Raw genomic sequence first — 15,136 nt, forward strand, 5'->3', positions numbered from 1 at the left:
GAGTTAGCGTGCTGTAAATGTACTTCAGAACTGCGTAATAGCAGCATGTACTACATAAACATAATCTGCACAATTCATTGGAGTTTCCTCTGCTAGACTAAACCATAATCTGACAATATTGCCACAACAAGGATGTTTTAATATAAAGGTACAACATGACTGAGGTATTATAAATGTTACAGTCATGGCTTTGCACACATATATTTCTTTACTGTTATCAAGTAATTCTATGAATATTTTGTATATATAATACAGTGTACATACATGAATCTGTTTGTTTACATAGAGATTATTTCAAATCAAAATATCATGAACAAGGAGAGCTGCTGACATTGTAAGTAAGAACTTTCTACAGCTAAGTTATTGGCAGCATTTGGGTAATAACAGAATATACTTCATTGTATAACATTTTAATGAAGATGCAAAAGTATAAAGTTGCCTTTAATAATGTAAATAGCCACTGAGCAGGATTATAGGGTAAGCATGGCTGTTGCAACTCTGAGGCTTAAGGAGCACCATTAATCCCACAGCACTGGCATCTTCATCTTGACTTGGTTTTTGTTGACTCCTAAAAACACAAAGAGCTCAGTCAGTTGCTCGTGTTTTCAGTAATAAGTTGTCATTGTCTGAATTACAGACTCACCACCATCAGATGGCCGTTCTTTGCCCTGTAGACCATCGACTCCTGGCCACTCTTGAAGTCGACAAACCCCTCTCTGCCCGGCTGAATGTCAAACCGCACGCTGCATTTAAAAAAATATATATATATAATTATTTATGATTATTTATGATTTTTATTATTTATGATTTTTACCACTTTCATATTTCAAATTCAAATATTGCCACACACGATGCAGACTCTGTACCTGCCCTGCACCACGTGGATGCAGTTCTGCTTGTTAACAATAACACTCAGCTTAGTCAAGGCTTCAAACAGGAAGTCACACTGCAGAACCAGATCACCCTGAAAGGACAAATCAGTGCTCTGTTAAACGTTGTGACTTTTCCTCTGGAATCTAAATGGCAGACATGAACTGCTTTAATTTATGGTCTCTCCAACAGTTTCTTTAGACATATTTGACGTACGCTATATGGACTAAAGTACCGGGCCACACCTTTTAATCTTTGAATTCAGGTGTTTTCAGTTCCTTTACCACAGTCAGCTTTTACAAACATTTGTGAAATAACAGGTTGTTTTAAAGAGCTCACTGAATTCAAGTGTGACACTTGTGTGATAATAGGACCCAACCATTGTAACAAGTCAGGTAGTGAAATTTCTTTCTTCCTAGATATCCCAAGATCAGCTTTATTAAGTATTTAAACAAAAGTGGAAGCATTTAGGAAATATGAATGTTTGTTTTTGTCACTGAAAAGTCCAAATTTCAGATTGTTATTTTAAGATTTTGACTTACCAATTCAAATTTAGGCTGAGTGTTGGGCTGAGAATTACTAACTCAAACTACTGAGAAAAATTTTTTAAACTGACCCCAAAAAACAGACAAAAACCATAAAAATTTGGGTTCTTACATTAAAATTATGAGATAGTAATACAAAATTATGACTTACGGGTAGGAAAAATGTTTTTTGAGTCAAAGAAAGAAATTCAGATGCAGAAACAAGCTTCCATAAGGATCAACAGTGACTCATCCATGACAGACTGTATTAAGTTACAGAGCAGGTTTGCTGGGGCTCGTGTTCCATAAAATTTGCCATTGTTCTCCTGACTCAGTAACTGCAACGCTCCAAACCTCCTCTGGGATTAACATCAGCACAAAAACTGCACTGGGAGCTTCATGGTGAGGGTTTCCATGGCTCCTCAAGCTGTAATGTGTAGTTAGCCCAGTACTTTTGTACATATACTGGATATTTTTCATCTTAAATTTAAAGACCTGAAAGTGATTATTATAAGAAAAACACTCCAAAATGTTTTTAAATGTCCTTGGTGTTTTAATAATGGTGCCAGCGGTTGTGAAGTCCAGACACTAAATGATTCACATCATTTTCATATTTATTAAGCTATTTAGCGAACTCTTGTGTCCTACTGATTGAAGGCATTATCACGCTGGAAGAGACCACTGCTTTAGTACAGAAATGTTTGACCAAAGGGTAACAGTGACCACTTAGAACAACTTTGTACTGATTTGTGGTAATCCTTCCCTGGCCCTCCCTACAGCATGATCTTCCACATCCACTCACTTTAGGGTTTAACATTTGAGTTTTGTTTTTCATTTTATTGGTTGCCCATCTGTAGAGTATAAACGGTATAATGTTAAAACTTTTAAGATGGCTGTGGACAGCGGTGTGCAGGTACCTTTTGCTTGCTGTCATCACACGTGACATGAAGAATCAGGAAGTTGTCACTGAGGTTGCTGACTGACACACCTTGCAAAAACAAGGTTAACCTTAAAATACTGATAAAATAACTGTATGTTTATATACTGCAGATAACAATGTTTTCTTTGTTTTATCTCCTCACTTGTTACCTTTCAGTGAGCTGTAATCTATCCGCTGTTTGATCTTAGCCTCTTCCACCAGGTAGGCAGCTTCCTGGGTGAAGATGAGCTGCCGGAGTCGAGGTCTGAACCCGTTCCTGTCGTACTTCACCACAGGTACGCTGTACTGTGGAGGTCCCGCTCAAAGATCAGAGAAGGTGAAAAAACAAACAAACAGACAACCACACACACGTCAAAGACAGTGTGCTGACTAAATACTAATATTATAATTTACCTTGACTTTCTCATGTTGAATCATCTGAAGCACCTTGATGCTTATATCTTCTGCACCTTAACAAAGTGACAACAGTGAGAACAGCAATCGCTCAGTCCATCATATATTTAGCAGCAGGAGAGGGTTTGCAGAAACAACAATAATTGCCAGCAAACAAGTCCATGCATTCGTCAAACTGTAGCAGATTAGTGTTATATATTCGGTCTTCCATTTCAAATCACATAAACTACTGTAGTCATATCTATTTTATGCATGTAAGTCCACTTTAATAGTATTGTAGTCTTACAGATCCTGGTGTCTGCGAATGGTCTGCACACACTGAAGGGATAGTTTTCTTTTTTCCCTTTGAACAAGGCGCTGGTCTGTGCTTTTAACAGCAGCTGCAAAGAAGATGTCAAACAGAGAGTATTTTAAGATCAACCTTGGAAATCTGTTGCACAAACTGCTTCCAGAAATAACACATCATGTCATGATGTAAAGAAACCCAAGAAGAAATGAGAAACAAAGTCATTGACATGTATCAGTTTGGAAAGAATTACAAAGCGATATTTTTGGCTTTGGGACTTCACTGAACCACAGTGAGAGCCACTGCCCAACATGTCAACCTCTGGGTGGCTCAGAAAAGTAACCAAGATAAAGGTTTTGGAGTGGTCTAGTCAAAGCCTGAACCTTAATCCAACCAGTTTTAGGTTTGGGAGCAATGTCACATAGAGACAGGTGGATTTGGAGAGATTTTTTGCCCTAATAAATGGAAAAAATTGTATTTACTCAAGTTATGCTTGTCTAATACTAGGGTTTCTTTGATAATCTGAAACATTTAAGTGTGACAAATATGTAGAAAATCAAGAAATCAAGAATGTAGGTATAAAAACACTGGTGATAGGCAGAGCAAGTTTAGGTTATGTTATACATTTATTGAACTTCCTGCTCACGTATGACGGATTGTACCTGTGCTTTCCTTTGGGGAGTGATCCCTCGAACGTACTTCCTCACCATGTGGCGAATGTAGATCTTCTTCAAGACCTGGGAAACCTGGAGGATGAACAGGAGTGTTGAACGGGCTCTGTTATGTGATATTACAAAAAATGCAGCCTGACATTTAAATATCACTCACTTCCTGCAATATAGGAGGAGGAGTGAGCCAAGAGTCTTTTTCCAGGATGGTTTTGGGAAGGTTTTCCTTGAGCCGCGTGAGGTAGCTGTGCCTCACAAAGGCCAGGTACTCGCTGTTGTCAGTGCAGGCCGGTTGATGTCTATTCATGAAACCTTTAATGAACCTGGAACAAATCAATAGATCGGTAACCTCACTTAATAAAAGTTCCCAAATGGCTCTCTCACAGCCATTACACCCACCTGCAAGCATCAGCAGCCATTTAACTGTCAAACATGTTAACTTACTTCTTGATGACCTTGACAGCCCATGCTCTCCTCTGACGTTCCCTCCTAGCCATCATCCCTCTCCAGCAGGTCTCAATCTTTGTGGCTATTTTGATTAGACAAGACATTATTTGTTTAACGTGTTTTAAGTGTAGTAGGAGCTGATAAATCAAGATGGTTCTGGACCATTAACTAATAGGTTATAAACAAATATCATGGCCTACCAGCCTCTCTCTGTTTTAGATAGTCTCCTTTCACCTTGTAGCCTTTGTACTTTGCCTGAATCCTTGTTGCTGCAGTAAAGGTTAAAAGGTTGAAAAGGTTGTTGATGTTTACTATAGAAACAAAAATACATTTTCAGCGCAATATCTCACCCAGCTTGTGTTTGCAGACTTGAAAAGCATCTTCTGTTGCAAACAGAGTTCTCGGGTGGCGGATAAAAATCTTTGTCCTTGCGATGAAGGCAAACAGAGAGATTTCCAAAAATGTCTTTTTCCAGGTTAGTCAGCAGTACCCATCTGAAATATGATACTCATCCGTTCTGCCTACCTTCCCATCTTGTACTCATCAGATTTATAGCCCAGGTGTTTGATCAGGCACCTCACACCTTCTGCTGCAGTTCCTTTCCAGTTGGGCCAAGTGTCAGGACACAGAGGTTTATACCTGAGCACAGAAGGTTAGCAAAAGACAAAAGAATCCTGATTTTTGTTTTTGTTTTTCATTTTGCATGAAAAAGATTAACGTAACTAACTGAAGGTTAGAGGAGTGCCAGCGTGCTACCTCTGGAGAAAGATTTCATATTTGCGACGATAAGCAAAACCAGCACGCCTGACTCTCAGGTGTTCCATCAGTCCCAGGTATTTCACCTGATGCCTTACCAACACGTCATCAAAGTGTCCTGCAGGAGACACCACAACACTATGAGGTCAGCAGCAGCATGTGCTGATTAAATCTAGACTGACTAGGATGTCTCTTTATAGAAATACCAGATTTTTGATACTCAAGGCCTCACCTGGCTGCTTGGCTTCATTGGGTTTAATGCAGCGGACGTACCAGGGTTCTTTCATCATTAGGATCTCAGTCAGACCCACCAGGCTATTCTTAAACTGAGTCACTACCTGAGGAGTCACAGGAAAGTGGCCGATTACTCCTAAATTCACTGACATTGGTGAGACACCGAGTTTCTATATCTTGTATTGCTCTTACAGTTTCAGGTCTCCTCTTGCTATCCGGTTCAGTAGAAGGAAAACAGTGTTTGATGATGGCGTTCTTGGACTGCCGCATAACCTAAGGAGAACAGGAAAACTGTGAGCATCTAAAAGGTTAGGCAGTTACACATTTGTAGGCATCATTTCAGTTCCTGTTTGCATTATTTAATAGGGTTACTAGAAGTCACGTTTTTTGTAATGAGGAATCACCATCCACCAAACTGTCATCTTTACTGGGTAAAATTACATAACAGTTAAATTACCTCTTTCCCATTTCGATACAAAAGATCATTGTTTTTGTCCAAGAATCCTGAAAGTTTAAAGAACAAAAAGAAGCTTCAAGAGTGAAGCTATTTGCTCTGTAGTACGTCTGTAAACATGTAGTCAGTTCGCCGGGTTTATGACACTATTGACGCATTTCAGCATTTTTCTGTTGTTACACTGATTAATTCAGTGGCATTATAACAGAAAAAAAAATATTAATAGTATTTAACGTCTTACCAACAACACAGTATGTAACTTCCCCAGCGTAGTGGAGGAGGCGGAAGTCTCCTCTTTTCAGAGTTTTCCTCGTCTTTTGGTCTGCAAGTTTGTGTCTGCAGGAAATGTAGTTAGTGTAGATTTGTATTATACTTGTAGTTTGATTGTTTGTTGACAACATTAATTCACCACATGTCACCTGTAAAAACTCACGTGACAAAATGAGGGTGGCCACCAATCTTGTCCTCCATCTTTTCCAGGAAGGTGAGATCTGTGGCCTCTCCAGGCCGTAAACATTCCTCATCCTATGAGAGGACAGCGGGAATTATGGCATGTTTTGGTTCATCGGCACAGTATTTGATGTGATGCCTTTTTTTTACCAGTAAAGAAATGATTCCTCTGAATTTCTCCTCCACAAGATCACAGATGATCTTGTTGTTGAAATATGGCACAGGCTCCCACTGTGTAAAAGAGAGAAAAAAACAGAAGAACATTATTTTCTTCTTGTAAATCAGCTGCTCTTGAGCCCACATATGTGAAGCAAATTGACTGAAAAATCGTATTACTTCGATTCCTTCCATCTCGTACTCCTCCTGCTCTGATTTCAGGGTCAGCTCGATAAAAAGCTGCTGCAGCTTCTCATTGCAGTAGTTGATGCAAAACTGTTCAAAGCTATAAAACAGAAATTAGTCATTGTCACTGTCTTTAATTTGACACCTTTTCTACTGAAGAATCAGTCTCTCTGTGCATGATCTCACCTGTTTACACTGAAAACCTCAAACCCATAGATGTCCAGAAGGCCAATCACGGTCTTCCTGGAGGAGTCCTTTATATAGAAGTGCACATATAATAGGACAGGGTTTTAACACTGAGATCAGACATGCTGTAGACAAGCACTTCTAAAGCATTTCAAGCTCGTGTGCTGACTTTACTTTGAGCCAATAAAATTACACTGTGCCCAAAAAGACTGCCAGATATTCAAATCAGATGTTTGCAGATTCAAAATCTGTCAGTAGACTACCTCAGGACTGCTTCCTAACCTTGTTAGCCCAAATCACTCTTCTGTGAGAACAATAAGTTGGGTTGCTTTGTTGCTCACCATGTTAGCTAACGACTCATTGATCTTGTTGACTAGCCAGCTGAAAGTGCGGCCGTAGATGGCTTTGGCAAGGGCGTCCCTGGCATACACTGCATGGTCCACAGAGAAAGGACTAAATACCTTTAAGATCAGAATAATGTCAATTAAGGTAATTTAGCATTTCAAGCAAGTTAAATTTATTTCATAAGTTAATGTATATGCTACCTCCTCTGATTTGGCTTCGATCTTTCTGTGGGTTAAGCCCTGTTGTAGCACCTGGTTAGGAATCCCCAGCAACTGCAACCAGAAAAGAAAACCAAATCATGTGGCATCAAATTTCTTCGCGGTATCATCCGAAAGTTGCATGAAGGGGGACAAATTGTTTATACTACGTGCTGTTTTCTTGGATTTTACCTTTGACACCCATTGCATCTCCTGGTTGTTGTTAAGCATGGCGTATCCTCGAGCATCTGCCTCGAACTTTATATTTCCCATGTGGAGCACGCTGGCAATTATTCCAAAGAGGTTCTGTATGAAATCCAGAGATAAATAGTTTTAAACTAATCTCCAACACAAAGACTGTACAAAGACTTAATGTGCATCCTCACCTCAATGTCACTTTCGCTTAAGTCTATAACAGACAGGGCCTTCCGTACCGTCTTCCAGTCACTTTTATCATTGATAGAGCTGACTTTGGCACAATTCCCCTGAAAAAAACAATTAAAAAGTTCAGTAAAGATGTCGGGTTTTTTGGGGGGGGGGTTATAAGCAGCATGAATGTAGTGCATTATTTCCCTAACCTGCACCAAGTAGCGGTAGTGCTTGCAGTTTCTCTCTAGACCAAGCCAGCGGAGCAGATCTTCTTCTCCTCCTTCCACCAGCTGGTAGAATATATGGAAGTTTCTTTCTCCGTGGTTCTGGTGGACCACGCGGGACTTCTCCAGCAGGTAACTGAGAATGTGACCCCCAACTGCACCGCCCTGAAAGTGAAAAGGTAATCTTTAACATGTAGTAAATGCCTAAGGTGAAACCTGAAGTCATTGCAGTTGCATTGCAACATGATTTAGATTTGTCTACCTGGTGGTCAAACTGGATGTCCATATATTTTCCAAAGCGGCTTGAGTTGTCATTCTTCAAGGTTTTGGCATTTCCAAAAGCCTGAAATTTGAAAACAAAACAAGGAAGAAATTGTGTTTTAAAAAAACTGCACAGGATCTTGCATAGCAGAAGCTTTACCACGCACATCCAGGACACTGACCTCAAGCACGGGATTGGAAAGAAGCAGTCTGTCACGGACATTGTTGAGGACTTTGGTACTTGGACAGCTGACAGCATAGAACTGAAGGATTTTCTTTGAGGCCTCTGTTTTTCCGGCCCCACTCTCCCCTGAGATGAGGATGAAGTGGTTGTTGAACTCAGACATCATTGTGCGGAAGGCATTGTCTGCCAGCGCATAACTGAAAGCACAGCGAGAGGTCAGAGGCCAACAAAATCACATTTTTTTATTTTTAAGATGAGGCAATCCATCAAGTCAAAGAGTTCTTTGAAGCTGAGCTATAATGCTTTTGTGATTGTCAGCATATTCACAGTCATATTGCTAATATGAAACTGCATTTCGTTGCCCTGTACCTGTGCATGTGCAATGACAATAAAGTTGAATTCTATTCTATTCTATTCTAGTCTATTCTAACATGGTATTTCTACCAGTTACATGTTAACAGTGCTCAAGATTTCATTTTACCGTACTTGTATTTACTAATCACCAGAAAATGCAATAACTGAGGCTGATTTAGTCATATTGTATCTCACATTAATGTATTACAATCATCCAGTTCAGTCTTCTGGGGACCATCAATGTCCATTCGGTAATTGTCAAGATGGTTAAAGTCTATCAACCAAATGTCAAATTTGCGTGATCTACAGGTAGGTCAGCGATTTGCAAAGACAGTAGGATTCATTCATTTGCTAGGAATCATAAATCCATTTGTTCTTTCATTTGCTGAGATATTTTAATATGGAATAAAGGCATGCCAAATAAATCTGATCATTAAGAAACTGAATTTTCACACGAAGCTTTAGAACAGAATTAAACACGTTTACAGCCTGGAACAAAAAATGGTTTGGGTTTCGCTCTTGTGGCCAGGAAGAGGGAGGTCTGGACTGTTTATACTGCTAGGCCTAGACAAGTGGCAGAAAATGGATGGATGAACAGATGGATGGATGATGGTGGATGTCAGCACAAGTGACTAGATCTTCTAGCTGTTGCCCTCAGCTAAATGGAGCCACTTTACTGAAGCACAGCAGTGTTTGTGGTTTTGTGATAACTTTTTGAATACACAGTACCAGGGTGGATGAGTCCAAACTGTAACCTTAACTATGTGATAAATAGTATGGATTGCAGTTTGAAATGTCTGTGCTCCTTTTTTTGTCATGAATGAAACAATATCAGTTTACGACCCAGTTTACAGAAGCGCCTTGCTAACCAAACTAGGCAGCGTTAGCTGATCCCTTAAACACCACCCTGTTCTCTAAAACATGATCAAGTCAAAGTTGTCAAAGGTCAAAAGGCCAATCTGAAGTTTCAGAGTGCTAATCCACAAACCACTGACGTCACGGTAGCTAAGTACATATTTTATGTACAGTCTACACAAATGACATGCCAGAAACAACTCTTACATGTGAGGCGGCAGCTCAAAGAAGTTGACTCCCATGTAGGTATCCATTTGCTTCTTGCTGTAGATGTCTAACTCTTTATATGGGTTGACTGAGACGAGAAGAGTCCCAATGTAAGTCTGTGGAGAAAGACAAGGAAAATAACTTATGGTCTGCAACTCTTGCTTTTGATGATTGTTTTCCTTGAACATTACGTGACATTATGAGAAGGTTCCTGGCAATGTGCTGTCCATGTAGCTTAACAATGATAAGTAATTTTAGCAAAAGAAATAAGTTCAGTTAATCACTTGTCATGACCCAGTGGGTAGCACTGACCTTTATAGTGCTCACTCTGCAAATGAAAAGAACCAGAGCTGCTGATTCAGCAACACGCAGAGCCCGATTCAGCAGAAGACAACGCAGCATTAGGGCGTTGTGGGGTTGAAGGTTGAGGGCATAATGTTTAATTAGAGTAAGCGAAAGTGAAAGGCTACCCAAAATGACACCACACAGGAAAGACTCACGTAAATTAGATTCTCGTGGAACCGTTTCCTCAGGTTGTCCAGGCAGGCAGTCTCACTCGTGTAGGTGTCCAGGAGAACAAAATCCTGGATGCCAACGCGATCCCGGGCTGTCAGGGAGGCCTCCATGTTTCTCAGGATACGATTACACCGTTCCTCCAGGCTCTAGGCCAAAGAAGCAACCCATCAGTGAAATTAGATACAAAAGGGGTATCATGCTCATTTTAGTTTAGTTTAATGTGAGCAAAAGCACCAATGCCAGTATTATCAAACCATTAATTTACAAAACAAATGAAAAACCATCTGCAATGTTTATCAGTCAGTTTACTGGCGCTTAGTTTCATGGCTTTTACTTGGTAGAAAGATGATGAGACAGGTGGTTAATGTCTTTATCAGTAAGAAGGCTATAAAACCGATGAAGATTCCCACATCTGGCTGTTTAAATTGACAGCGACCACAACCACTCTAATGACTGATCCATCTTTAATTTACAACAGAATGTTTCCTCATGCAAAATCGTGCAAAATCTCCCCCCTCGGGCACTGCACCTCTCACGCTTTGCAAATCCATCCAGCTGTCCTGACTGGACAGTTCTGGCTTGTTGGCCAGTTGTGATCCACAGGCTGTATATTTGACGCAGCTGAAGTCAAACAACATTACAAAAGCTACTCTACAGATAATGTGTTATTATTATCCCTGCTGTTTGGATGGGATGGATGGAACATGTGCACCACCTTTTTCCTTTGTGTCTTCAAAAATTATCCTGTTTTTGTTGAGGTTTTCATCAGTGAGGAACACATGCACACACACATACTTACAGTCTTGTCAGCCTAGGATATATGGTAAATGTCCCAATGGGCACCTAATTTCCTGAATGTTTGTCCCTATATCTGTGACTTCCAGTCAGAGCCATTTCTGGCCTTGGCCACATCCTCTGTGCTCATGATAAATCTAAATTCAGCCACCACTATCTAATCTGCTGCTGTTTCTTTTTAAGAGCCATTAATCTTGTTCATGACAGGGATATATTGAGCACCAAAAAATCCATGTATCCTAAATAGTAAGCTGATAGTAATGCTAAATGCCTCTTTAAAAACACAAGACAAAATAAAAGAAAAAAGGTATTAAGCAAAAGTTGACACAAATATAAATCTGATCAACTTCAAAAGCCCACGGGTAGTAACATTTATTTTAGTATGCATAAATACAGGATATGTTCCGCTGCTTAATACACAACGAATTTTATGCGAGGTAAAACGATCAGCAATGCACTTTAATTACGGTGCTGCGATGTTATGAAAGAGCCGTCCAGCACTGCGCTTCAGTAGTTCAGCTCTCATCACTGCCAAGTTGACCTGTCACTAAGTCAAAGTAACTGACACTGACAGTCTCCAGTGAAACAAGCTGCTGATCTACTGACCCAGCAGAAATTCACATCAAAATAAAATGAATTATGTAATTATGAGATCATTAAAACAGAGAAAAAATTGTTCGCATAAAGCTGCTTACCACTAAGATCCTCAGTGTGCGTGCCTCCAGGTACCTTTTCTGAACTGAGCTGAACATCTGGGTTTTATTGAAGGGAACACAGGAAACTCTGATAGATTACAGTCTCTGCTTCCTTCAATAGGAAACCATCAATAATGTAGTGAGTGCGCAACAAAGGAAGCTTCGCTCCAAATATGTATCTGTGTGCGGGGGGGCATGTGTAGATAGATGCAACATGGGTGACAAATTAAAGGAAAGACTGAAACCCTTGACCCCGACAGTGTCAGGGCCCAGTGTTTCTGTTATGGGGTATTTTGGTGATGTACTTCAGGTACACTTGTTCCCTGGAAGGGAAGTGTTACATCTTATTTTTGTTTTGTTTTTTTAATTTGTAGTCTCCTTCAGGATGAAAATGCCACATCTCTCCAGCAATCCATTGGGTAGATGCATCAAAATCAACCCAATTCAACAACTATGTGAGACTTTAAACTAACGTGTTACATACAACATTCCTGTAAAATCTTCCTTTAATTAGTCCCTCAGTTTTCTTGTACTACAAACTTGATTATTGCGTCCATCTTTTAAAAGAAATGGGAAAAAAAACTGCAAAAAGGTATACTTCAGCAAAAATGAGGAGATACTAATCACAGTAAACAACATCCATTTAGCCATCAAGCTGCTTGTCCAGTTTTAAGGTGGCAGTGGTGCCAGAGCCTATTCTTGCTGTCATAGGGTGAAAGGCTGAGTCATCACTATAACACAGGCCTAACTCAGAGTGACTATTAGAATCACCAATCAATCTAGCATGCATTTCACTGGACAGTAAGAAGAAGAATGAGTAACCAGAGAGAATCCACCTTAAGCAAAATAATGAATTTAAACTTAACCAAAGTCAGCTATATGGTTTAATGACTGCAAAGCATGTAGAAGAGTTTTTTTTAATAGAGATTGACAAAATTAAGATAGCTGAAAAAATGTCTGCAAAACAGTTTCCTGTTTTAAAATATATATATATATATTTATTTTTTTTTTATTTATTTTTTTTTTATCAGAAACATTTGTAAATATGCTTCTGTTTAGTTTCTATCAGACTCTGATTTAAGACAGTAGACTGAAATATAACAGCAGTAGTAGTAAAACCAGAAACTGCAAGGGCAGTCTCCTGTTGTTGGCACTCTGTAGGCATCTGTTATTGGATGTTTCACTGGGCAGCGAGTGCAGGGCAGGGATTTTCTGCCACTCAAAGGAAATCTGACCTTTGCTGAACACAAATCAGGCAGGAAAACCGAACTATGCTGCGAGAGGATGGAGAAAAAGCAAAGAGGCGATAGATAACAGGTTGGCTTTCTTGGCACACTGTCATCTGATTCAAACTGGACACTAAAAAAACAAAACAAAAAATGTGTAAACAAACAAAACACAGCAAGCTTGTATGAAATATGAAATGAGCACCTATTGTAAACATCACATTTGAACAGGAAAGTTTATCTGACTGGTTGACCATCACCCGAGAGGGCGCTCCATTGTCCCTATTTATCCAGTATGGTGCAGGATCCTGTTACCCAGCCACAAAGTGGCAGTTAGGCTCCTGAAAGAGATAGCACTCCTCGTGGGCCATTGACTGACACCGTGCATCACCCAGGGCAACACACATTTAAGGGGCTCCAGGTGTCTAAAGAAACCCGACCTTGAACAGGCCTCCACCACACCGGTCAAGTACTGTACCTCCTCTGTTGGTACTGTTTCACACAAGCATCCGTAACAAGCCACAAAGCCACAGCGCTATCTTTGGAAACGTTCTTGCATTTCTGGCAAATAAAGATTTTACTAAAAATGCATTACTCATGGGGACAGTAAGCAAACCTTTTGTTTATGGCGGAACAAGTGAATACACAATTCACAGCCTTTTAGCCAACTGTTCACCTTGTCCTCTAACAGAGGAGATACTCTGTTATATTGATACGGATTAGCATATAGTGTCCAGTATTTACTGCCCGTATTGGTAGAGAGAAGAGCAAGCAAGTACTGCGTAGCTTTGATGCCTCTGATATTATACAACATATACAGCATATGGTTACAGTTGCACAGCATCATATTTAGTAATAATTTCTGGATTCTGTTCAAAACTGCATTAAGTTTTCTTTTCATCCTGTAACTTTAACTTTAAAACATGTCTTTACCCTTAGATGATTTATGTCTCGACACCATGAGAAATGCAAATGCATGAACACAAACACACACACACACATCCACCACATCTTACTTGAAACCTATTTTAGTCTTTTTCTACACTCCTGGGGGAAGTATCGGCCTCTCAAGGCACTAAATGTGCCACTTTGCTGAGGAAGTCTTATGAGGCGTGTTTAGAGCTTTTTTGCCAAAAAACAAAAAAACTTTAGAAAAAAAACTGTGAACTGCTCCATCAGCTGAAAAGAAGATTAATACGGGCTGTGTGAGGGGGGGGGGGACGACAAAAAACAGGGATAGCTATTACACCACCATATTCTGTGCCAATAAAATATTTGATATTACACAGTCGTCTTTTATTATGCTGGAGTGACCATAATAATCATAACACATCTTTAACCCTTAGAGAGAGACCAAATTTTTCTCATTTTGTCTAATTTTACTGCTCCAGTCATACAAACACTGCATGACTGTGGCTTTGACACAACTGCATCCAAGTTTAGTTACCTCCTTTACTTCCAAAGGCTTGTGCGTCATTGTTGGGTCAGTCTTTTGTGATGAACTTGATAAATCCAAATGTCACTGAACTTCAGTCCACATGTATGTAAGTCGGGCAGACACAGCCCAGGACAGCAGTTTTAGTAATTGAAGATTTCTTCCATAGTGCAGTTTCTTCAAGTCAGCACAGGTATGTAACCAGTAATAGATTCTCTGCTTTGATGCTCATTGGTCTCTAATCCACATACTGGCTTGGAGCTGTCCTGTTAACACAACTAGGGACAGACTGGCTTAAGAGGAGGAGGAGGTGGAGGTGGAGAAGGGTGGCACTGCTGCTTCCTGCAGGGCTGGAGTCCTTGCATTGTTGGTAATGAGACCGTAATGAGCTGCCTGGCTATGGAAGGACTGGTCTACTTAAACTTTCATGGAACAGGCAGCAAACACTCATTCAGCGCTTCACCTGAGTGTTGAACAGCTATGCTGTGTGCTTAAGGAAGATAGTGCAGGCATGTAGATGCGTGTGTGCATGACTGTGTATGCATGACTGTGTGTGCATGACTGTGTGTGCGTGTGCAGCTATGTAATACAAGGATGCAGTAACTTTATCCACCCAAAGACCCCTTCTCACCCTCCTCCCCACAAAATTACAGTGCAGGTATTCGATTACTGATCTTTGATTAGGCAGATGCATTTCAAACTAATTACTTGGTGCTCTATAGAGAGCGGATGATCACACCAGTTTGGAAAAAAGTTTTTAAGTTACACTTAAAAATTCTAAACTGATTTCACGTGATTATGTAAAGCAACGGCACTGATTTAATAAAGTTCCAATTACTTTTTGTTAGCTGTTGAAAAAATAAGGAGCCGAGAGCTGCAAAGCATATCTGTAGTTAAATCTTAAACAAATATTTTAATGTGTT

The 15,136-nt window shown here is 40.0% G+C and overlaps 1 protein-coding gene across 1 annotated transcript; it reads right to left on the bottom strand.

The window, feature by feature from the left end:
* myo1hb (myosin IHb) lies at nt 1-11,586 on the bottom strand. Its single transcript, XM_005735217.1, has 32 exons — nt 11,553-11,586; nt 10,047-10,208; nt 9,547-9,662; nt 8,129-8,327; nt 7,948-8,028; nt 7,671-7,850; nt 7,479-7,577; nt 7,285-7,398; nt 7,096-7,167; nt 6,892-7,011; nt 6,551-6,618; nt 6,359-6,464; nt 6,173-6,253; nt 6,006-6,097; nt 5,814-5,908; nt 5,576-5,622; nt 5,311-5,391; nt 5,117-5,222; nt 4,885-5,002; nt 4,654-4,767; nt 4,479-4,555; nt 4,329-4,397; nt 4,126-4,210; nt 3,842-4,004; nt 3,676-3,759; nt 3,014-3,107; nt 2,728-2,783; nt 2,484-2,619; nt 2,312-2,382; nt 867-964; nt 644-743; nt 1-568 (listed from the first exon to the last, which is right to left on the bottom strand). Exons 2-32 carry the CDS (start codon nt 10,170-10,172, stop codon nt 542-544), a joined length of 3,075 nt encoding a protein of 1,024 aa, XP_005735274.1. The 5' UTR covers nt 10,173-10,208; nt 11,553-11,586; the 3' UTR covers nt 1-541.
* Between the last annotated feature and the right edge of the window lie 3,550 nt (nt 11,587-15,136).

The sequence above is a fragment of the Pundamilia nyererei genome, unplaced genomic scaffold, assembly GCF_000239375.1.
Source record: "Pundamilia nyererei isolate P.nyererei 1_Seehausen unplaced genomic scaffold, PunNye1.0 scaffold00063, whole genome shotgun sequence".
NCBI lineage: Eukaryota > Metazoa > Chordata > Actinopteri > Cichliformes > Cichlidae > Pundamilia > Pundamilia nyererei.

Excerpts from the sequence above, each read along its gene's own strand:
- myo1hb (XM_005735217.1), bottom strand. The coding sequence starts at position 10,172 with ATGGAGGCCTCCCTGACAGCCCGGGATCGCGTTGGCATCCAGGATTTT. Across the intron at positions 744-866 it reads ATCCACGTGGTGCAGGGCAG|CGTGCGGTTTGACATTCAGC; the intron begins GTACAGAGTCTG and ends TTTTAAATGCAG. Across the intron at positions 569-643 it reads AGAACGGCCATCTGATGGTG|GAGTCAACAAAAACCAAGTC; the intron begins GTGAGTCTGTAA and ends TTGTGTTTTTAG.